The sequence below is a fragment of the Platalea leucorodia genome, assembly GCF_965183815.1.
Source record: "Platalea leucorodia genome assembly, chromosome: 6".
In the NCBI taxonomy this organism is placed as follows: domain Eukaryota; kingdom Metazoa; phylum Chordata; class Aves; order Pelecaniformes; family Threskiornithidae; genus Platalea; species Platalea leucorodia.
The window spans coordinates 31050579-31075853 of record NC_138828.1 but is presented as its reverse complement, the minus strand read 5'-3'; the positions used below and the strand labels follow the sequence as shown (position 1 = coordinate 31075853).

Here is a 25275-nt window from a genome sequence, read left to right as displayed (position 1 = left end):
AAGACCTAAACGTGTGTATATGTATGGCCTGCTATTTTGTGCAGGGGTAGAAAATAGCAGTTCTCAAACTTGCTTTTTTCCCCTCCCTGTACTTCTCTAAGAATATATTCTGCACCAAAGGTTTTTGCTCTGGAGCTGTGCTCCCAGTATTTTGGAAAAAATAACTGGGTTACAAGGGAAATGAAGTGCTGGATGAAGCTGAGAGGAGGTGTCCAGAGCTAAGGTGAAAAGGCCAGGCATTGAAAGGGATGGGGCTGCATCCTGACTTTGAAGGCACTGCAGTGATGAAGGCTTGAGACTAAATGTCTTGGATCAGTATCTCTGTTCTGTCAGAGCAGCCTGCTCTGTCCTCTAGCCAAAATCATCCCAGCAGCTCTTGTCCTGCTTCCAGCCCTGACCCAGCAACTTGCAGCGTCTATTGCACAATACATTTCCCAGCATCTCCAGTTGGGAAATGATGATCTCTCAAACAATTGTCTCTGTACAGATTATGTTTTGCAAAGGATAGAAAAGTGAGGTTCAAGGATGGATAGTTGCCACTAAAAGTAGTAAACAGTACCAGGTAAAACGTCGTAGAGACTGTACAGTACAACAGTTACTCTTCCTACCTCAGTATGTCATAGCTGCTACAGGATTTCAGAGAACTTGATGCTGTTCCTAAAACCATAGTTCTCTGCAATCAGATAGTCTGCCATGTTTTTATAGCCCTGATATAGCAAAAATATACTTAAAATATAATATATAAAGCACACATGTCTTTTCTTCTCTTTCATCCTTATTCCTCTCTATTTTTAATAAGCAAAATGAAGAGGCTAAGAGCATGACCACAGTAAATTTAATGACTTTCATTCAGCGTCCAGTTAAAGAAGTTTATTTTTGAGAGGTAAATTCCACTGAAAGGCAAGTTGAAGATTAAAAACACTCTGCTAGAAAACTTGCAGAAAGAACTGTGCTTTCAATATATCGAGTCAGCTGGAGTGTAGTAGTGGAGTTTCTCGTCTTGAGGCTTGCTTTCTGAATCACAGTCTTGACAGGTGAGAAGAGGTTGATATAAAATGTCTCATAAAGCAAGAGACGGATGTTCGTCAACATAGAAATTTATTTAACCATCAGACTAATTCCAGTTCACAAGTACAATGAATTCTGGGTAATAAAGATCATGATTCACTAACATACATATCTTCAGTGTACCTTTTACAGAATATGCCTTGATTTCCAGCCTATTAAACTGATCTGTGCTATAACCAAACCTTCTTCCATAAAATATTAAGAAGTCTGGAATGCAGTCTTTATACTGAAGTAATTAAAAATGAATGGACAAGTTTTAGAAAGGCTGAGTTGATTCTTTATATTTTAAAACACAACAGTAGGCAGATACCCTGATGCTAGTCTTTTGCATTCATTTTCTGAGGATATAATGGGCATCCTGTCACATCAGGTTTTATGCTTTTATTTTGTTTGGTTGGCTCGAAGAACAGAAAGTTTAAGAGAGATGAGTAGCTGGTAAGAGTTTCCACCAGGCATCACCTTTTATGATGAGGCAGGTCTTTGTTGGGTAGAGAAGTTGATGATACCTCGTCTCTTCAAATTGATTTTAAAAATACATTTATATTCAAAGAACATAGATTAAAAGTAGAGACCTGCTCACCATGTCTCTCTTTGAAGCTCTGGGAAAGGAAGGATGTGTCATGTTTTGTTTTGTTTTTTTCTGGTCCTATGTGAAATGTTAGCTTCATCAGTAAGCGCACTGGTGCACTTTGAAACATGGATAGATTTGGGGTACTAAAGCTCAAATTTATTTTTTGGGAGGGAGGGGAGGTTGTTCAACTATTTAGGGTGATATTCAAATGAATCATTTCCTGCTTGGAGGAATAAGAAGTCTCCCTAATTTGTTAGTGTATATATATTGTTCAGGTTTTTAGCCAGGCCAGTATGAGAACAAAGCTAGAAGGAAAAAGAATGATATTTAAAGTCTTCGTTTTTTAAAAGGCATGCAGTTGCTGGGTGAGATGTCTGTAAATGTTTTCAGAAATAACTGGACTATTAGTATCTGAATCAAACATTTAAGTTTGATTCCTCGTAGATGATGAAATTTGCATGGGGTTATGCTTGTCTGTAGAAAACGAATAGAAAGAAGTCCCGTTCTCTGTTTGTAGGTATTGGATTGGATACTGGTATCAAAGAGGAAAATGGTTTACCGCTTTTTTAAAATTCAGGACAGAAAGTTGAAGAGGAACAGTAGAGGGAAGGATCTGGACTCCGAAAAATCAGGTGGCTAACAAAAATCAGTTAGAGAAACCTATTTTTTTTTTTTAAAAGGTAGTTAGATACAGATGTGGGAGAACAGCAGGAGATCTGAAATGAAATGATCGAGATAAACAGAAATGAGAATTCTTGCCCCTGGATGAGAGCATTCCTACATTAATTATGTTGTTTCCATTTTAAATGCCTGATTCTTTTGAAGCTTTAAAACAAATATTCAGAATACAATAAATGAACTCGTGTTCTTCCAGCTGTGCCTACTTGTACCTGGTATTATTTGGTTATTAAGGAGGAGTAGTGATGCAAAGCAACTGCCATTGTGTTTCCGTGGTTGGTTGGTGCAACCCCATCATCTTCCATGTATATGTGTGTATATGTATATCTTCCTAGGTTTTTTCTTTTTCTCTTTTTTTTTAACCTTTTTGACAAGGGCAACTGACCTGCTGTGGGGAGAAAGAAATACTACACATGTATGCATATACACATGTATACACACTTACAGTCCCTCAGTAGGCACAACTATGTGATTTTGGACAAGTTTAGCTGAATTTTATGTTTTCTCATTGTACTAGGAGCTAAATGACGTTCCTTTACCCACCTTTGAATTTTCACACTAAAATATACTGTGAGTTGAAATGTTTGGTTTCCTGTGCCCCATTATCTGAAAGACTTCAGATGATCTCCAGGGTGGAGACTATTGTGGTCTGCAGGTGGAGGGGTATTTTTTTCGTGGTAGGTGCAAGTTTGCAGTACCGTTTGTGGGAATCAGAGATTATGTGGGAAGGAGGCATATATGGTAACACGAACTTCCAGAAAGCAATTTTAATCCCAGTCATCTTCAAATGAGAGAGAAGTGGTTTTGACCTCACTTCTCTAAGATGCATATAGCAGCAAGTACAGCTTGGATAAAAACAATCTCTGCCCCAAAATACAACTCATGTAAAGAGAGAATGAACAAAGCTACTCGTGGTAGATGCTAATCTTACCACTTAATGTGTGTAGGAAAGGCGCTTAGAAACTCAAGCAATAAAGGAAGAGGCCAATTAAAAGTCATACAATTAATGCTAGGGTCTGTTTTTCTGCAAGTGCCTTTTTGCTTTTTAATAGTGCTGTTGACTCCCTGGATTTGCCCTCGTTTTCTTGTAAGAAGAGCATGCTTAGGGATTTGTTAACCAAATAAATCCTAAGCAAACAAATTATATTTTGGAGGTAGGGCTCCTGGAACGTTTGCGTCATTTCTTTGAGTTTGAAAGAGGACAAAACATATAGTGAAACTGAGAGTGTTTTCAGTCATTTAGAGGGGTCATTTTAAACTGCTGGGTTAATTTTTGTCTAGGCCCTGAAAAGGCAATCGAGTGTCAGTTTACCTACACAAAGGCATATGTTTGCACATGTAAGTCATTGTGTGTTTATAATAAACTGGCTTAGCATTCAAGCCAGAGACAATGTCTTTAACCTCTCCGCCAAACACTGCAGCTGACTTCTTGAACACAAAGATCTCAAGTAAGAGACACCTGTGCTTTTGGTGGGAGAGAGAGTGTGTTTAATACCTGGTTAGAAATTCATGAGTGCATACCTACAACAAGTGGGTAGTATGTGGGTAATTACCTTGCTGCTTCTGAGCGTAACATTCATCTTTAATGACTGCTGTTTTGCTCTCATGATGTCGTTCATTGCATCGGCCAAAAAGCCAGAAACGACCGTTTTGATCAGGTGAAGTTGAAGGACTGATTCAGATAGATGTAGGTTTTATTTCTGTATGGATTCTAATTTTTACATCAAAGTACTTTAAATGAAAATTTTTCAGAACTACTGCCTCTGCGGTGTTTTTCCACTTTGTTGAAGTCATGTATTGTAGAATTGTAAATGTGAGCAGGAAGCGTAGCAGGTGTGAGAACTGCCCTTCTCCCACAGAGTTCTGCTGGAGTGAGAGTGGTGCAGTCTGAGAAACTACAATAGGGCAAAGACGATGGAATATGCTGTTTAAATTTGTCCTATTGGGCTTACAGAAAAAGTTGTGTGATGCTTTGAAAGTTTTGCAAAGAAGTATACATTTAGCAAACAGGCAAGTGGGCAGATGCTATTCATATTATTAGCTCCTCAGAATCTTTTTTTTTTTCCTGAACAAGCATATTTACCATATTATCTGGGTGCTTTAGGTATTTTGGAACACAATTTTGCATATGTGGCTCACGAAATAGTAAGTGATTAAATATGACAGATCACAAAACAAGACTTTTAGGATCAGTTTTTATTCTGTTTATGCAGAAGAAATCTGGCATTTGGACTCTCAGTTACCTAATCAGTGTGTATCAGCAGGGTGGGTATTTTCTGACACTTCCTGAAAAATGTTGGCTGTTGAGGTCTTCAGATTGTTTTCTGTAATATCTACACCTTTAACTGGATGTGTGTTTGCCAAAAACTAAATTACAGTTATTTCAGTAACTTGTCGATTGGTGATGAGGCTTATATTCTTTCTATGGATTGGAATGTCAAATAAAAACGTCTTAGTAAAGTTTGTTGTATGCTGAAGGGTTTGTTATGCCTTGTATGTTGACTTTTTTCCATAAAGACTGATATTGATAATAACAATAGCAAATTATTGATGAAAATAATGCTTTGCAGAATGTGCCTGTGAGATAATGTGATTGACTGGTATTTTTCATATTGCTGAAATCCTGATGCGTTAGGTGATGAAGTACAGCATGGGTGACTGTGGCTGCTGGTTATATCTGTTATTCATTTTTGGCTGAAATCTTATGACCAGCTATTTGATATTTGTTCAAATACTACAAGTAAATATTACCCAGTAAATATTTCTCTCTAAAACTGAATTACAAACAGGCCAGTACTTCTATTTTCTAGCTTAAAAAATGATTTTATCCTCATGGACCTCTTTTTCCTGTAAGTCATGTGGGTGTTAAGTGTCTCTATTTCTCCATTTAAAATTCTCTTTCATTTTCTGCTTGTGTGGGATGGGTGGCTATATGTTGTCTTTGGAGCTTGTTAACAAGCTGAGTTGAGCCTCCATCAAAGTGAAGTACTCGAGTATTCCAGTTTTCTTTTTGATATTTGCCTTTCCAGTTCCTGTAGAAGGTATACAGTGACTCAGTTTTTCTATACTGGTTTACTGATCACTTGTCACTCTTTCATAGGGCAGTAGGTTTTCACAGTTCACTTTGCTTTGCTGGAAAACATGGCTCATGTTCATTGTGGTGGAATATGAGGGCCAGTGACATGTTTCTATCTTCTGTTAGTTATTAACCTTATTTAAAGTGGCTGCTTGCAGGCAGACATGAGTCTCTTGAAATAGTCACTACAGTTATTTTCAGATGTTCCCTTGGAGAGCCTTTTTTAGTAAGATCAACATAAGTGAAATTGTAAGTCTTTCAATAACATCTACATGAAAGGAAGTAACACTAATCTTTTATAATAGACCTAATAAATTCCTAAGAAAATTTCCAGGCTCTGCTACTGGCTTGCTACTGGCCCCAGGAAAACTAAGCCAGGCGAAACTTTCCCAGTGTCCAGCATTTACATGTAGACCTGTGAGAGAGGGTTAGGTATGTGCTACATCCATAATTGTCATTGTCAGCACTGAGCTGTGGGTGCCAAGCATTTGTGGACCTCTGGAAATAAGTATCCAAAATTAGTCAAGGTTTGACTCCAGTTTTTATTTAAATAGAAAATATTGGATGTTCTTTCTCGGGCATCTTTATCTTGCTTTTAGCAATGCTGCACAAGAAAACCATGAGGGTTCATTCATGAATGCTCAGAAGTCTTTTTATTGTATAAAAATGCAGAGTCCTGCTTTTGCTAAACTATGATAATGATTTTGCCTAAAGTCTAATGGCAGAATGTTAGAGCAAAGACACAAACAAATTAATTCCTGATTTTAATAAATTTTGACTTCAGGACTTCGTAATTTTTAGTTGCTTGGGAGTAGGCAATGGGAAATCCTAGCTGTAGCCTATCCTGTCCTTAGCCTGCCCCTTGCAAATACTGAGGAATTTTAAGAGTATTTTAGAAATCATTAACATTATGAGTAAAATAAGAAGGGTCAGAGATGGGGCTTTTAACTAACGTTTTTCAAGTTTCTCTATTGCTGTACATTGAAAAAAATGAGACTTCTGATCATGTTTTTGTGTTTCAGGACTTAAAATGGCAGGAGAAGATTCCTATATTATGGGAGTGTCTGATCTCCAAGTAAGTGGATTTGTGTATTTTCAGTATCCCTGTATTCTCTCCTAGCTCTCTCTTTTGGCTTCCTCTCACATTGTCCTGTCATTTCCTAGGCTTAACTGCATGGAGATATAAAAGCATTCTAGCTCCTAGGAGAAATCAGGTTTGGGGAAGTCTAGAGGGTTTTTTTCTTGAAGGTGTTTTTTATGTGACGTGTAAAGTGCCTTACCACTAGTGAAATGGCTGAAATGAAAAGCAAAGCTAGGCCTGCTGAAAGAAGCAATTGGAAAAATGCTCATTTTTATGTCCTGTCTGCCTGTGACACTTGCTCTGAAACGTCTTCTGTGGTGGACATTGCGCTTTATCTGAAAATAAAGCCCCTTATGCCCTAAAAGGCCCCTTTGTATCATTTTTTGTGAAATTTGCATTGACATTGATGACTAAAATGTTCCTTCACTCACACAGATCAGTAGGCCTAGCTCTTCACAAGCTCTTCCTGATCTCATTAGGTCATTTCATGATTCATTTGAATTGTGAGCATGGTGCTTGAGTGAAAAGCTTGAGTGAAGAACGGATCATTTCTACTCATCTTAATTTTCAATAAGAAACTATTTTCTCCTTTATGCTTGCTCCACTTTGGAAGAAGATAGATTTATACCTGACAAAAATTACAGTGAGTTAAGACATGTCAGTGTTAAAAAAAAAAATTAAACTTTAACCTGGGTATACTGTTTTCTTGCTTTAGAGCTTGTAAATATATTTACATAAGGAATGTAGTCTGGTGGGATTTAATCACAGAAGTGGAAATGAAAACTCAGAAGTTCTTAGTAAGGCCTTGGGCAAGACATCTAGGGTCAGATTTTCAGAATTTACCATATAAGCTCTTTTGAATATATAGTTGTTAGTGCATGTAAGCAAAATGCATGCTTAGAAACTGTGCTGAGCTCAGTGCAGTCTCATGATACTGGTGAAACTTGGTCAGTACTATCGCCTTTGCTTGCACTGCTGTTGCCAGCGAAATTAAGATAGATATAAAACGTTTATGTACTGCACCAGGGTATTTGCAGTCTTAGTATTCGCAGAGAACTTGGAAATTCTTTGCTGATAGATGCTTTATGAAATTATGTATATATGTAGTAATGAAGAGTATATTTTCTTTCAATATAGATGTTTGCAATGGATCCGTTAATGGGAATGAATCCGTTATTTAATAATACAAATTGCATCCCTTCAGACTTACCACTACGAACAGGTAGGAACCGTTGCTATTTGATTGTGCTATTGTGCTGCTGTTTCTTCCAGTTTGTTTTTTTGTAAAGTTCTTTTCAGAGGCTTTTTTGTTTACACTCTTGTATTTCATAATACTAGATCTCAAAGTTGTCAACTAGACTTTTTATTACACCCTCATGCATCTCTTTCTTACCCTCATGAACGCTTCAACAGTGAGGCAAATCTGATTTTCTTTTGGCTTGTACAGAAACTGGAAGTTTCAATTAGTTAAATGGTGACCTGTGACCAAAGAGCTGAGAGTGACCTGTTTTTATAAATAATTTTGTATTTTTTTCTAAATTTGCATCTTCAGTGACGTACATGTTTGTATTGCCGGTTTGCAGAGTGCAACGTGTACTTTTTTTCCTTTTGAATGATGTTTCATTTGTTGTAATAATTCTTAAGGTGCTTGTTTTTCACTAATAAAATGTAGAGTATATTCAACTTCCTGTATCATTTGAATCTGTTTTTCCTTCTCGATGACTTCTCTGTTTCCTGTAAAGTGGCAGTCTGGTATTAAAAGTACTTGACAATTTCCTGAATAATAACACTAGTTTGAAAGTTCAGAGTCAAATTTTGCAAGCAATCACTGAAAATAAGCAAATAGTATTCTGCAAAGGTCTGATATGCAGTTATTCCAGTATGGTTCCAGAACAGGAATATCATATAGAAGTGTGTGATATCTCAGCCAGTATTAGCTGCTTGATCAACCTTGGTCTGGTTTTGCTTATTAAGTTTCTTTATAAATGTTGCTTCTTGCTTGAATTTAGAAAACTGTTTCTCCTGCTTAGTTTATTAGAATAGCTGATATGAAAGGAGGAAGGAAATAAAAATTTATTTAAGCATATGAGGTTTTTCTTTATATCTCCAATATAGCTATTAATGTCTTTTAACAGGACAACTTTCTGTTGATCTGTTTGACTCTGTTGTATCAGGATGTAGCTGGTATCTTCTGCATTGCAGATTGCTTTCTTTTGTTGAAAATGCAAATCACTTTTGTTTGCAATATTTGATACACTTGAAAGCAGTGAAGGTGTGAAGGGTAAAATGAAATAAGCAATTAGCTTTTTATTTCATAGGTAAAATTCCACCCTAAAGTAACAATAAATGCTGATTTAAAAATGAAAATTAACGCATGCTTACTGTTTGACTGTTTGCTGGTTTAAACCATACTTCAGTTTTCTTGACTGAATAGTAGCGAGGAAGGACCAAGAAACACATATGGTACAGATAATTTTGTTTCAAGATAAAACGTTCTGATGAGCAAAGCTCTTGACAAATATGGACAAGCATCCAACAAATTAATGTTGCAATCATTTGTTTGCAGTGTGTTTTTATTAAGGCAGATAAAATTGTTCAGTAAGATTCATCTGTGTAGGATTAAAGCGCTTGTGCACTGTATACCAAGGGTTTTTTTTTACTGTTCTCACAGCGTTTCTGTGGAACAAATAAGGTTATTGGAATTTTGATTTCCCCATAATGATCTCTTACACGTACCTTTTAAGCTTACTCTGTACTGCTCATGCCAGACTCATTCCATACAAATTATTCACATATATAAAACTGATTTTCAGATATCTATGTCCTGTCTAAACTAGAAAACAGCTGTTTTTAAAACCATGTGGGGGAGTCAGGAATTCACTGAGTTCTGGAGTCACAGAAAACTCTTACTGGGCTAAGTCTAGCTCTATCCTTAATTTGCAAAATTGCTTAGAAAAGGCGGTGTTTTTTTGTTTGTTTGTTTTTTTTAATGGCTCCGCTCTTGTCTACTGCTGCGCTATAGGTGGCAAGTTCCCTGCATACAAAATGGGATTCAATAAAGGATCATGGATTTCAGGTTATTGCAAGCAAAAAGTTAATAATAAGTTTTAGAAGTTGATTATTTCAATGCCATCTGATGATGTCATAGTGATTTTGTTTCTTGAGTAGTATTGCTATAATGCTTACTTCCTCCCCTGCTTGAAACTATGGTGTGTCGTTACTGTGGGCTAGCTCTTCCGTTATAAGTTAATATAATAATTTATATATCATACTTTAGTTGTTTCCAAGCAGGAACTAATGATTTCTTTCTACACAGCAAGGCCAGTTAAAAATTCAAAAGTTCTTCCAGCTTGAGATATCGAGAGGATAAAATAAGTGCTCTAAAAAGGGTTTTTCTCTAGGACAGTTGGATGATTTAAACAGACAGAACCAAAGACATTAATTGTTGCTTGTGATCTGGTGTGGTGCCTACCTCTTTTAGTTTGTGCATTCATAAACACACAGTGTCAGACTTACTACGTTGGCAGGCAGGTTTATTATCTAATTGTGGATTGCCGTATCATGCCAGCGTAGCTGAATCAACAAACAGGTGGGGAATTTGGGGACTTTCTGATGATAGGTGTTCTGCCGTTATGTTAATGTTTACAGTAATAGTAGAAAACCTTTGAGATGCCGGGACAAGGATTTTCTCAGTGAGGTTGTCTGTGCTGAAGTGTCTTTGCTCACTTCTTTTTCTATCTCGCATATGTCAGTTTTAAGTAAAAATTAGGCTTGGTTATTTTGGCTCTAAAGCTGTAGTAGATAGTTACATGGTTCAAGTTCTACATTTACATCTAAATCTAGAAGGAGAAGTAATCTCTGTGTGCCTTTACTGACAAAAAGACGTACCTATAACAAGTGCCGTAACAGTGCATACTGCAGGACTGAGCTGTCTGTTTAAAACACCTCCAGCAGCAAGGGCGTTATGTCATGAAGTATGTTCTTTGGCTCGTTGGGAAGTATCCTGCCTTTGAGAGTCAGGTACTCATCCTCAGTGGCATCAGGGATGGAGGGAACGTTATCCATGGCACATATTTAGGCGGTGTAAAAGCAGATGCGCATCAGTATGATGTCCACTGTGTAGTGGAGGGACAAAGCGATGCCTTAAATTGGAGAGGAAATGGGCAGAGCTCTGAGCAAAGCATTTTATAATTTTGGGTGTTTCTTACTTCCTCCTGATTATACAAGGCCATCTACAACCACATAACGTAGCAATCTGTGTGCCGGTTGGGGATGGTTTTGGGAACTGGTTAATTGTTTTGGTTTTTAGGGGCTCTGGTCTAACTAGCTGTTGGCATTGAGGTGTTGTGCGCTTTTTTATTGCAGTCAGACTAAGCCTGTGAAGTTGAAGCAGGGCCATCAGAAACTGAAGAGTATTGCATGGAGGCTGCTAAAATTACAGTTTTCTGATATTTCTTTAACCTCCTCTGCCCAGCCTTCTGTGATGCTTGCTGTTGAGAAATGAGAAGGGCATAGAGGGGAAAAAGAAGGCACTTACGAAAAACTTTTTATATTTTTTCAGAGAGAGATAATGTTAGGAAGACATTCAAGGAAGCCTGACCATCACCAAAAATTAGATAATTGTTCATTTTCCCTGTCACATAGCAGTGGCCCTAATCCTCAGAAGCATGAGCAGACTTGCGTGCTGCTTCTGGTGTTTTTTTCTAGATCTTCTGTGCTTGTATTTTGAAGAGTGAACTGAGGGAAGAGAGAGGTTAAGCAAAGCCCATGTGCTGCTTGCTATAAACATCATGCTTTGAACACTGCAGAGCTGAGATGCAAGAGGGTGTTCCTGGGCGGGTGAATCCCTGAGGGGGGGACATACAAATGCTACGATAGGCCTTGAGGAAGGATAAGACGCTAGATCTAGAGCCTGAGCTTTTAGCAGCGAGGTAATGCTGCCAGGATGGACACAAGAGGGTTGGTGTTGGATTTAACAATCACAACCTGGAGGCTGTGAGCATTTTCATCCGTGTCCACAGAGCAGAAGAGCACCCAATTACAAGGGTGAGAAGCCTGTTCTGGGGGACCCACTAACAGAGAGGAGGTGAGGGGGGGACTTGACTACAGCTGGTTGCAGGTTAAATTGAATGGCTTCAGGTACTAGGTAGCTGTTAGATAAAGGACCCTACTAGTCCTACAGTGCTGCCAAGCTTGCAGGGATACCCCACCAACCTCACAGACCCTTTTTTTCTTAACTTTGCTGGGATGGGAAGAAGGAACCAAGAGGGAACCTAAGATGGGTGCTCTCCTCTGGGAAGTGTGTGTGCAGGGTGAGGCCTGTCAAGAGGAAGAAAGAATGTAAGCGGTGGGAGTGTCAAGATGCAGGAGGGCCTCTGACTCAGGCAGGAAGGAAAATGAAGAAATATAGCAGTTGAAGAAGACGTGGGGAAGTGGGACTGTGACTCAGGCTGGAGGAGAGGCGGTGGGATGCGAGTCGGTCTGTGGCAACTGAGGCGAGAAGACAGAAAAGGAAGCACTGAAGCATACCCAGGATGTGGCAGTCTGCATCAAACCCCTTCCAGGCCGGAGGACTGCATGTTTTAGTTGCACTTTTTAGCCCTCCTGACTGCAGCAGTGCCAGGCAAATCGTGAGGAGTGCTCATGTCAAAACTTGGCTCTTGGCAACCGCGAGAGTCATCCCTGTGTAGAGGCCAGCTCCATGACTCTATGCCGCTTCAGCCTCTCTGTAGGGCAAAAGTAGAACTGAAGCTATGCATTAGGTAGCGTTCTTTCTTGTGGTTGTTTAACACTTAAAAGAGGGTTGCTCGTTAAACAAGAACTTGAAGCAAGCCTGGAACAGAGGTGCAAAAGATCATCACAAATCTCGTCATTATTAGTTCCTCTTACAAGGTGTACATCTTCAGGTTCCTGCTGTCTGCTTGGACCAGACATGCCTACTAATAGAAACGAAATATTAAAACCTTCCCTGTGCAAAATACTAAACATCTTTTCCTCATGGGAAGGGATGAGAGAGTGAAAGAAGGAACCACAGATAGCCAGTGTTAGGCTGTCTGTCTAATGTACTTCTGGAAGGTATTCAGAGTTTAGTGAAGACGGCTGTATGAGAGCTTTCACTAAGTAAAATCCTTTTTATAGTCAAGATAACATGCCGTATATGCTTGGAAGTTACCTTGAATATTGCTGCTTTATTTTTAAATAGCATTGCAAGTGTAATTAAGTGCCCTGCATTAGAGTGCCTTCTCTGTGCTGTTATTTTGATCTGGTTCAGATGCTATACAAGAGGATTACTTAGTCATTGTAAAAAAAAAAAAGTTTAGTCATAAAACCCAAAGGTTAAAATAAGACCTCAGAAAAATTTATTTTAAATACATTGGTATATGATTTGTATAATCTAGATTAATGAAAACAGGCATCTGATTTGCCTTTGTACTTTTACGCTGCACCTTTTTTGCACTTTCCTAGTATTAGTATGTAAGCTATTTTCATTTTTTTTGTATCAGTGTATTTGTATGCTTTTTATAGGCTTTTTTCTAAGGGGCATAAGAACCACAGTCCTAAGTTTTCCATTTTCCGGAGTTTTCATAAGTGCCATGCAAGGTGAAACCATTTCAGTGGTACAAAGAGTTCCCCTTGAGCTTGCCAATATGTCAATATAGTGTATATCCCTCTCTTAGGAGTTTGAATTTCCTTATGCCGAGGAAAAGTTGGAACCTGGGTCTGCTGCATCGTGGGGGACTGCTGCAGCCACTTAGCTGTTGGATAAAGGAGCGCTTCCTTTTCTGGCTAATGTTTAAGAGAAAGCAGTAGTATTTTGTGCTGATACTATCCCAATGTATATGCCTTGAAACTGAATTCCTATGGGGAGAACAGCCAAAGAACAATTACTTGGCAGATCCTGCCCTGGAGGTTTGGTTGAAAGTTGAACTACATGGTTGTATTTTAGGTGCATTATTTCTGCCAGTGCCCAGAAGATACAAGACCTCTGGATTGTTAAAGTATAAAATTTTAGATGCCTAAAGCATGAGGAGGGTTAGACGTCTGTGAGCAGAGGCCTTAAATTTAAGTGCTGATAATAATGCTTAAACCCGACTCTACTCATCTTGACTCCATGTTACAGACAAAAACTGAAACATAAAACCACACCAAAACCAAATATTACTCTGCGTCTTTTAAAGTTTCTGAAGTCCAAACTGTTTTTCATGCTTTCTAATGTAAGATGATGTGTGTATGGTCTTGAGGCAATTGTTTTGCATGACTTCAGGATTTTAATTGTAGCACTGTGTACTTTTTCACAGGAAGAGTATTGGACTTGGGAAATAAATGATCTTTACATGTGAAATTGTTGTGACTGACATTAGCAATATAACTTTGGCATGAAGCTAATTCAGTTGCTGAGTCAGCTAACGTCAACAGCAAAATACTAATTCCATCTATTAGCATATTTATCAAAACTTTAGTTTTGAGAGAAGCCTGTTAAGACTTGTGTTGACTAAGGACATGAAGGTCTGTTTTATTAAAGTGAAGTTGTATTGAGGAGCTGAGAAGGATGCATGTAGTCATACTACAAACTATAAATTAATGAATTCTTGGCCATTTTTACTTAGGCCTATTGGCAAATTAAAGTTGATGCAAGGATGTAGTTCTGTGCTGAAGCCAAGTACTATCTAGTTGAGGTACCTGGGCGGTGTGGTACTTGCGGACGGTGCAGTTGTTCGGAGGCAGATTTTGGCAGGGCATGGTATGCTTTATATGCTTGCAGGCTCTGCCACGTAGCTGTGGCTTGTCTGCTTTGGAGGTTTCACATGTCCCGGTGAGCTTGCTTGCTTCCTTAGCATTAATACCTTTAATAGAGTATAAGTGATGATACATAATTCCAACAGGAATATAGCTGGCAAAATATGGTGTAGGTATTCACAGTGAAACTGTCGTTTGGGATCTGCTTCGATAACAACTGACTTTTTAGCATTGAAATCCAATTCTTCTTCTCTGCTTAGCAAGAGACAGGGAAGAAATCATACCTCTCGGAACTGTCGTTTTCAGACTCAGGAGGGGCTTGCATTTTAAGAGGTATTTCACAGCCATCCACTGAGAGAGATTTCCTTCTCGATGAAAATAATCTAAACGATAAGAGTTGGAGCTAAACTTTGGTCAGGTGCTGAATTGTTAACTCTGGTGGCACCGAGTTCTCATTGGATTTAGGGCCTGCTCAAAAGCTATTTAAACTGGTGAATTTTGAGTGAAGTTTATGATATGAAGTTAGCCACTGTTCAGGGAGTGGTGCAAGATTGAAAGTTGTTTAAGGAAGCCTTCTTTGAAAGCCACAAATAGAATTTTAGTAGAACATAATCCTATGTATTGGCATCATGCTCAAAGATGGGTCTCATTGTAGAGTCTGCATCTGTAGTCAAATAGACTGTGTTCAGTGTTTTTAGAGGCACAGCAGAACAATATATTTAAAAGTGTATCTGACATTATTAAAAGAATGTAAATTGTTTAGTCTCCTCAATTCCAGGGTGTTTTTAAAGCAGTTCTGACTGTTAGGGCATGTTGAGACAGTTTAAATTCCTCCTATATGCCCATACCTCAGAGCTTCCCATTGGCTGTCTCTAGACTTTCAAAAGCACCTATTCAGTAGGAAGCCCTGGGGCCAAAAGCTTGTGAGTATAGTATTTAGAGCCCAGGGGGGTTAAATACAAAAGTTAACCTTAGCTCAGCAAGGCCAGGCTGCTTGTCAGTGGCAAGGGGAGGATCCTGCTCTTACTCACCCTTGCTAGTCTTAACTGAGTGATCAGAGTTGCCCATTTAGGCCCTCTGAGCTAAAATTAACTTTTTTGAGTTAATCCTTCCTTTCTTACTTCACTGGTCTTACAGAATGTTGGAAATGACAGACTGCCAAGTGATTAAATTATTTATTAAAATTTAAGTTCTGAAGATGCTTGGGTGCTTTCAAAAATTTTATCTTAAGACATTCAAGGACATCATTTTTAGTCCTGCATTTTATATGTCATAGTAATAGAAATATGATTTTTATTATGACTTTTCTTTCTTTTATGTTAGCAGATGGACCATATCTTCAAATCATAGAACAGCCAAAACAGGTAAGAACAACACTATATTTTGAAAATCTTTAAGGTGGCTATGTCACTATATTCAGCTTTGAATAACATTATGACTGAAGATGAGAAAAAAAGAATATTGAAGAGCTTGAACTCTCATAACAAATGTGGCACTTAACCATGAGCAGTTTTTCCTCTCACTTTTGTAGTTAAATCGTTTCCTGTTTTGTTCTGTTTTCATCTTTGTGTCTCTCTGGAAGTGTCATAAGGCAAAAAAACACTGAGGGTTTTAGAAAAATGTCTCGCTCAGTATAGACTCTTCATCTTAAAAGTGACTCTTACAGTACCCCAGTATTTTGAAATGTAAACGATTAGACCAAAGACGGAAGATTTTTAGAATTTTTTTCATGTTTCTTGAAACAGAAAAAATAAAAATATTTCATTCTGTTCCCAAGTTACAGGAGCTTTTGACTTGTGCTTTGTCATTGTAAAGAAATTCTATTGTCCTTTGAGATGGCTTTCATCACAGTTGGCTGTTTTAAATAATCCAAGAAAAATGAAGATAAATGCTTGAATATAACTTTTTTTGTGACTGTGTAGGAAACACTCACTAAGGCTCCTCTGACAGTATGAAAGTCATACCAACGCGCTGGTTAGTTTTCACGCAACTGGTGTACGAAGTAATTGCTGGGTGAAGATAGCCCCGGAGTATGCCAGGGTATTGTTCCCCTTTAGCTGGTGGCATCAACAATTACAAGTATTCTTCCTTAAGCTATTACAGTATGAAGACCCCCTTCCTGTCTCTCCCAGTCAGTTGCATAAAATCTTACCTTATGGAGCTGTTAAGCAGACAGGGGAAGAGGGTGACTAAAAGCTGTCCCATCCTCTGCTTGGTCTTCTGCAGAAGCGTGCCACAATCCAGTCTTCCTCGTAGGCGGCGGCAGAGAGCATTTGTTTCAGCCACACACCAAAGGCATTTTTGTGCTCAAGCATCCCTCCAGGAGTAGGGACACTTCATGGCCATAAGTGAAACAGCAGTGTACTGTGAACTCTTGGAAAAATACGCTGCCTCTTCCTTGTTGTTTTAGTTCATCCCATGTCTTTGCATGGCGGAGCCTATGGTGTGCAGTGCCTAAGGGGAAACCATCATTTCCATGCATGACTTCTCAGCAAGCAGCTCCTCTAGTGGAGTACCCACGTGGCAAGCTGGCCAGTGGTTTATAACAGGGTGATGAGGGTGATCCATCAGCAGGGTGCTGTGCTTGTGATCATTTTTGGAGCAAAGAGACAGCTGGGGGGAGTAAGCCTGTGTGTGTGAAAACATAGCTATGACAGCAAGGGCAATAGCTGGGGGAGTGCCACACAGATGACTGCTGGATCTGTTGGACCAAAGGTATAGAGGTCAAGAGAGACTGAGTCATCTCGCGCATCATGACTGCAGAGGTTGCTTTGCCTTTTGGACAACTTTAGTTCAAGCTCATCATGGCTGGGTATTGCATATCACTTGCAATACTCCATCACTCAGTTCAGGCAGGCAAGGCAAATACGTGCTTAGGGATGAACTACATTGTCTGGTCAGTATCTGAATAAAAGTCAGATCTTTGCCTTTGCCTGGGAAACAAGTCTTTAAACTAAAAAGGCTTTAGTGGGGTATTGAAGCTAATGATTAGAGTGATTTTTGAACCATGTTGTTTACTGTCAGCTAATACAGACTTTGAATTCAGAGTTGTCTACTATTGGAAAGAAGCTGAATGATTCTCGACGAAGGATACAACACTGACTGGTGCTGTTTGGACAGACACTGTCCCTATATGAGACAGGGATTTTGCCAGAAATTGCAGGACTGGGGAGTAGATCTGAAAGTATTCAAAGTTGGGGGTCACATGAAGTAACATAGTTAAGTAGAGATAGAGTGACCAAATACACTTGCTTAAGAGTTGCATCTTTTGTGCCTTACAGACTACCCTGTAAAGGGGATGTTATTTCCTACAAATAAAAATGGAATAAATGGACAGCTGTACTCTGTTGCTAATATCCTGCCGTTCCCTGAAGTATATTCAGACAGCTATTTATGTAGCTGAGATGAAAACCCAGCCATTCAAAGTCCCCTGAAGCTTTTGTGCTGTTTCTGGACTCCACTCGTAGATACAGCTTTCACATGCACTTCCCAGAAGGAAGAAGCATTTCTGTTTCATCCCTATTCTTTTCTTTATGATGCTTTGGACTTCCTTGATTATTATTGGCTTCAATTCTCTTTACCTAGTAGCAATCACGGGAGAAAGAGTATCTGCTCTTGCATTCTCTATCTTTTAATTTTCATCTTGTTTTGAGAGTATAAAGAGATCTCTGCTTCAAAATATCTTCACTTACTGAAAGAAAAATTTCAGGTTGTTGCTGTGTGTAAGAGTGAGAATTTGGGTTGCTGCTCTGTGTAAGAGTGAGAATAGAACGGTTTCTCCAGGCTACAGTTCAGTGGTGCTTTGTCAGCCAGCACTCATAGCATTTCAGAGATGAACAGTTGTAACTTTTCTGTTTGTGGGCTGTTTGGGCAAGTCTTGTTTGTGTGTGTGTGTGTGCACAGGCGCATGCGTGTACTTTTTTTTTTTTAACATTTGTTTCTAAACAGCGTTCAAGTTTCTTTTCCTTTATTTCCACAGAGGGGGTTTCGTTTCCGATACGTATGCGAAGGGCCTTCACATGGTGGACTTCCTGGTGCTTCTAGTGAAAAGAACAAAAAGTCATACCCTCAGGTCAAAGTAAGTTCATTAATCATTAATTTTGCAAACTGAATGCAAGTACCATATGTATGTGTATAGGACCTTTATGCATATCGACATAAATTTCTATGAAATCACTCAAGACTGACTGCATTTCAATCCCAACTTTCAAAATGTAATTGATTTTGAAAAGGAAGTTGTCTTCAGATTTGCAGAGTTATTTTGGCACTGTATTTATCTGCCAGCAGTTGAGCAGTAAGATTTCCTGCAGCTACTACATCACTGCCCTCGTGCAGACTAATGGAGCTCTTCCTTAAGGTGCAATTTTAGCATAAATCAAGGCCTGAGCTGCTCAATTACTCCACTTCTAGCATACTGCAAAGCATGAGTCTGGTCAGTTATTCCACTTCACTCTAAGATGCTATTTACCAAATTTTCCTTCTTTTTCTGTTCATGTTACTCGTTACTCAATACTTCTAGGATACTCTGTTCTTAAGGGCTTAATTCCTTTAAAGTCAACAGAAAAGTCTGATTTTAATAGAAACAGCATTATGTTCAGGTGTTCACTGGATGGTTTTGGGGGCTTTTTTCCCTGGAAAAAAATTCAAGGATGTTAATCAAAGAAACATTCTGTGCTAGCGCAATATGAAGATGATAACAGTGGTGATTAATCATTCTAGGATTAGAGAAGAACTGTCTTTGCCTATGGTTCCGCAAGTTCTTTTTCCATGGAAGTGAGGAAAAGATACACTGTGTCTTTTCAGTATTTGTTGAATGTAATGAAAATCTTGGTCTTGGTATTGCATTTCCTCTTTGAACTATTGCACTAGAGATTGTCTCATGAGGAGCAGGGTTAATGTATTTTAATTACCGTGTTACCTTTTACTCTCTCCTTTATGGGAGGGAAGAGTGGCAAGCAGTCAGCCTCTGTCTTGCTGTGTGCCACTCCGCAGTATGCGTGTAGTTCTTCGGCAGTTCTTGAGAAAGGCTGGAGTTTGGAACAGTTACATCTCCATAATGAATCAGTATGAGCATGACTCAATGGAAAATAATCAGCATTGGCTGAGATAGCCTAGGGTGTTAGTCTTGTGAACTGAGAAGAGGCTGGGAAAGCTGATTTCATGTAGCCTTGCAAAACTCCAATGAAAAATTACTAGCCCAGGCAAAGGATCTACTTGCTTTTCCCTTTCCTATTGTGATGGTAATGATGAACCAATGAATGAGATTTCACTGGTATGTTCAGATATAAAATAATTTACCTCAGTTGAGCTAGATCTTTGGATTTCAGTCCAATCTGTATTGATAATAATACAAATGATACTTTATAAAGGTGTGATGGTTCGCACAATAGCATGACAAGGAGATGTGCAATGAGGAGTGATACAGGAAATGGAATTTCACCGTGAGTAAACTAGAAAGCAAGTTCTTTGGCTTTCCATCAAACCCTCTGTTTTTATTGATCATCAGATTTTAATTTCACCTAAAGCTTCCCCACACACACACGTGTCCCTTCCCCTCCCTCCCTCTCGTCCTACTGTGTGCATTTGGGTTTTTTCTAGTACAAATCCCCATATGGCAACACCTGCTGGGAGAGGCTGGCAAGGGAACACAACAAGTAAATTCCTCAAGGCCATTGCTTGTTCGTGCCTGTTCTTGATTCAAGTGGTGCCAGTAAAGTCAGAAGTGTTTCGCACCTTTTCCTGTAAGTCTCTCCTGTGTTTTGTCAAAGGGTGCTCACGTTGTCGTAACTGAGGTGAGCACAACTGAAGATCACCGTTTTTTGTTGTGTTGGGGTTTTGTTTTATTTTGGGTTTTTGGTTTGGTTGTTTTTTTTTTTTTACTCTTGTGCAAGGCTTTCGCCATAAAACCTCTATTAGTTGATCACATTGCTGTGAAAAGACAGTAGCATGAGCTTTGGCTGTACTGTAAAAGGGAGGTTTTGTGACAGATCTTTAAACCTTGATCATGGTGTGGTCAGTGCAGCTCACATTGGGATCTCTCTTCTGCTTGGCCAACTCTGCACAGAAAGCTGATGTAATTTACCAGTAGCTACCATGAGATGTCCTGAAAATAGACGTTCTCAGTGCACAGAAAAGCATTGCAGTCTCCCTACTTCCTTTTTGTAGGATTATGGATTGAAGGCCAAAAGAAAACACATTTATCTGATATGACCTCTTGCATAATGTGGACTGTTCAACTTCACCCCTTTTTTTTTTTTTTTCCTCCACCTAGTCCCTAACTTGTAGCTGAGCTGGAACACATCAAGATGTATCTTTCAGCTAAAGGCTGGAGTGCTGAAGACTTTGCTGTGTCTCTAAGCAAGATGATTTGGTAGTTAATTACACATTTAAGCACTTCCTGTATAGTGTATTAGGAGATGGTCATGGTATATTAGGTCAGGAGTTAGTGTAGCAGTTCTGCAATGCCGGTCTTTACACTTAGGACAAATCTGCACTGGCCAGCAAGGTGGAATTGATTTAAAATCTCTTGTTTTAACAGCAGAGTCATGACAAATAGAGTCTAGATAACCGTAGTATTTTTCTATAATATCAAAAATGGGATTATTTAATATTTATGGTTTATGGAATTATATTCCTCTGTTTAACACTGTCTTTGCTAACAGTAATCCTAATATGTACAAAATATCTTACATTTTCAGAGGATTTTGTATAACTGCCTATAGTTAAGAAGAGCAGAGAAGTTGTAGATACTGGACATGTTACAATGAAGTTACGTTTCATGATTACAGTAGAAATCTACCCAAAATCTTGATTTAAATTTCATTTTCGTTTGCTTAGCGTAAGTAACACAACGCTGGAAAATTTTACTATCTAGAACAGTTGAAATCAAAGCTCCTGAGCTGCTTATTCATCGTTAGCTTTTTGTCCAGGGGAAAAAAAACGGTCGATAGTAAAAGAAGAAAGAATAAAACTCAATTGTCTAATATTATCACCAGCTTACTTAACTATCTAATTTTTTTCTTCATAATTTGCTTGGTTTTATGTATTTGAAAAGCTGTGAGAAAACTTATGCAGAAGATTTCCACTGGCCTTCTTACACGTTTACCATGTGTGTCCTGATCTTGCATACTGATGTTAGTGTAGGCATCTTCATGTTTTACACTGAAGTACTTGATCCAGTTTTGGGTGTGAAAAGAATTTGCTGAAAATAGCGGTGTGAAGGAAATGTCCTGAATTTTCATCTCCTTTGGGGCAAATCTACGTGGGTGGCTGCAAACTCAAGTTGCCTCTTCTCTGTGAGCTGGATGTAAATCAGCTCCAGCCCAGAGGCTGAGTTAACCGATTGCTCAGAGGTGTACCCGAGCTACTGAGCACCATCTCCCTGCCGATGAGTTTGGACATTGTGCAGTTCAGCTTGGGAACTGAAGCTGCATACCAGTTAGGCAGCCCTGAACCCAGGCACCTGAACAGGAGAGCTGCCCATCCAGTCACGTCCTGGGGCTATCCTAAATTATACCTCAGTTTGGAGGTAAGCATTCTTACTGAAATTGGGGATTTCAGCACATACTTCAAGTTCAGGAAGGAAATTTAAGGAAAATTAGGCAAGTTACTTTGTTGATGAGCCTTCTTGGTGAAGAAAGGAGCAGCATGTTTGCTCCCTCCCCCCCCCGCCCCCCCGCACAAGAATTAAACTGTGGAGTGATAGATCACTGATTACAGGTTAAAAATTCATTTAACAGCTGAATTAAGGAATAAACATGTGACAAGAATGAGCAGACCTTTTGTTATAAATTTTTACGCCTCTTAAAACCTGTACTGAACCAAATTCAGCCAAAGCTAAATTCAGTGAGATTTGTGCTTTTTACTGTAATGGTTAATTTGGCTGAATACAGGGCACTCGAGTCTCATTAGTTGGGCTTCTAGAGCAGAGCACCTAACTCTGTATTTTTGGTATGAGAGTGACCTTGAAGTCAGAGGATCAGAAAAGCTTCAGCTCCCATTAGTTTAAGTTACTTTACATTGCTTATTCTTAGACCTCTAAGTAAGTATTCACTTGCCTAAACGATTCATTACCGCATCTGAAATATCTTGTCTTAAACTAGCAACTGGGAAAAAAAAAAAAAAAAGATGCTGCTCTGTGAAAACATACTGTTTATAAAGGATGAGCAATGCCTCACCTGTGGAACGCTGTTTGTACGCGCGTACTGAGGAGAGCACTAGTCACACTCTGAAGGTTAGGCAGGACGGGGGTTATAGTTGCTATAACAAAGTGATTAGAAAGAGAAATAGGTATTTTTGTACTTGCTGGCTCTGTAGGTTTGACATAGTCTTTTCCATCATTTGCTTTCTGTCGTTGACCAGTTGGTTTCACTTCTTGCTTGTAAGAGTAACTGGAAAAAACATCTTTGAAGTAGGAAAACGTTCTTATAAAGTTTTTGTAAAGTTTCAGAAACTATAAAAAACTGGCTGGAGTCTGGATCGCAGGAGGATGTGAAATAACTGAAAAAACTTTCAACTCTTGTTTTGAAGCTGACTCAATTTCAAGTTCACAGGGTCCTTTTAATCTCTCAGACAAATCTCTCAAACAGAAACAGCAGATAAATGTGAGCCTGCAGCATTTTAACTTTATCAGATTAGATCAATTGAATGCTGCTTCAGTACAGGATGTAATCAAGTATTACAGCTATGCTCTTCCCAGGAACTCCTTATTTTCTTTTTTCTCCACTATCTTTAACTTGAAGTTCAGTAGCTATTTTTTCAGATCACAGCTCTGATTTTGAGCAGTACAGCACCCACATGCTATCCCCGTCTCAGATTGAGCGTATGTTTTTGTGTCAAGACCATAATACTTAGGTTTCTATAGATATTCAGCATTGTAATACACTGTCTACCTTTTAATGCTTTTGACGATGTTTTCTAAGTTCTTACATAAAAGGTGATAGTTATTTGTCTGTCTTAGTGCCAGAATAAATTTTAAGTTATTCTGAAATTGTGGTGTCAGTGATTCAAAGACACCGAAAAATTATTTCAGGTTTAATTTATGGTACATAAGGGTATTTCACCACTGCGGCTATTTTGCTGGGCACCAAGATAACCTGGATACCTCAAAATCAAGTAGGAAAGTCTGTCTGTAAGAAATATAGGTAGGAAACAGTTCAGGGACATTCTGTAGCTTTTGCAGCATAGGACATCAGACTGGATGACGAAAATAGTCCTTTCTTGCCTTATGACCTACATAAGGCGTTACGTTTTAAAAACTCTCTTGTTTTTCCCCGGAGAGAGACTACAAAGATCATGCTGAGCTGAGTAACAGGGGGAGATTGCAATCTGGTTACCGCTGCAGTTATATGTTCTGCTTTCAGAGGCTGGAAAGTCCTTGACGTGCAGCAGTCCTACCTACAGTTTCACTGTGGTTTCTACAGCTGATGAAGGATTTTCTTGAACTTTTCTGGTGTGATACTAGAACATGCATGTTACTCATAATGAATATAACGCTATAGATGTGCTGGGAACTATATAGCAGGGAAAGGCTTGTTTAGTGAGGGATAAAACAAAAATAATTTTTAAAAAGCCCCCCTCTTGAGAAGTTAATTGTAGTAGTGGTGGTGACATGTAGCACCAAACACAATCATCTTCGTTCCCAGATGACTTTGTGAAAGTTACATAGGGATCCCTGCATTTTCTCACTGCTGGTAAATGATGGAAATGGTGAAGCAGTGATTATTCTGCATCTCTGTATTGTTTCGGTCCAGGAGGGATTACGGTTTGGAAACAGGAAGAAGCATAAGTGCCCCATGTATTGTCTTTTAGAAACCGCCACTTCTAAAATGCACATTAATACAGTATTATACAGTTAACTAGCAGGCAGTGAGTAGTGAGAGGACTTTTGCACACCTGTTCCTCCTGGAACAACTTTTTCATAGTTGGGATTTTTTTTTGCTTTTAGCAGTGAACAGGAAGACAGGGAGGGCACGCGTTGTACGTATGCAGAGTGTTTCAGCTGTGATGGAATGGGTTCAAGAGAGGGGTTAACTGGAGTGAAGGAAGCTAGCAGGACTTAGTAATGTGGTGAAATCGTGGCAATCCCTGGTTATCAGCATTTTATCAACAATATAACCTTAAGTATTCAGTTCATCACTGATTCATCACTTTAATGTTTATCGTGATCCTTTAATACCTTGGTTGATTAGATCTATAAGCTGCTGTAATACAAAGAACTTTGCCCAAGGCAAATTAGAAGAAAAATTAGAGGAGGAGGAAAAAAACCCGACCTTGATAAAAGGGTTAATTAAGTGAATTGGAAGGGAAGGTAATGTTTGCTTTTTTAAAAGTGGGGTAATTTTATATTCAGCATAATTTGAAAGTGGTGCGTAACCGATAACTGACTTGAGGAGTATTACTTGTGAGGAAAGAAAATAAAGTTCCAAATAATATATGTAAAGCAAATAACTTACCAATATGGTATGTCATTAGTAATTTTAGGTTTGTTTTTGAGGCATTACTTGACATCACAATTTTAAAAGCTATTAAAAAATGTATGGTGATTAGAAACTATAACAGGGAAAAAAAGCTTGGTAGTCCTCCAGAGCTGGCAATACTAAGGCACCCCGTTTATCATGGTTCCGGTCCTGCAAAATCTTTGGGGATTTAGCATATATCCTCATGTACACTTAAGGGAAATACTTACTGGAGTGGGTAATGTGTGTTGATGTACCTTATTGAACTAACAAAATACCTATGAATATAGAATTAATTCACTTTAAAATCTCTACCTGAAGAGTCATTGTAATGAGGCCAAAATGTTTTAAAACAATCATAATACCTAAAAATAATTTAAGTGTTTTCAAATTGGGCAAAATAATGCAGTTTTTTTGTTAAATACTTACGTTTTCTGTATGCTTCTTAACAAGTAACAATGTTTATTGTGAATTCAATGTACTAATTGAAATTTAAGGAGAACAATGTGGAGTAACTGGCCAGAATGTAAAACTGAGATTCATGATGTGGGAAACAGAAGGTTGCTTTCCTTTAGCTTTGTTTTATTTCTTAACTTTTTTGGCCGCT

At 38.7% G+C, this 25275-nt stretch overlaps 1 protein-coding gene across 4 annotated transcripts in view; it reads left to right on the top strand.

The window, feature by feature from the left end:
• The window catches only part of NFKB1 (nuclear factor kappa B subunit 1), a 60043-nt gene that overhangs the window by 6879 nt on the left and 27889 nt on the right, over nucleotides 1–25275 (top strand). For 2 of the 4 annotated variants that reach the window (XM_082315950.1, XM_082315948.1), the window contains exons 2-5: nucleotides 6416–6468; nucleotides 7612–7696; nucleotides 15538–15575; nucleotides 18191–18289. In XM_082315950.1, the coding sequence (XP_082172076.1) occupies nucleotides 6424–6468; nucleotides 7612–7696; nucleotides 15538–15575; nucleotides 18191–18289 (267 nt within the window). In that variant the 5' untranslated portion in view covers nucleotides 6416–6423. Of the gene's footprint in view, nucleotides 1–6415; nucleotides 6469–7611; nucleotides 7697–15534; nucleotides 15576–18190; nucleotides 18290–25275 lie in introns of all 4 variants that reach the window. The other 2 variants (XM_082315947.1, XM_082315949.1) reach the window with 1 other exon arrangement.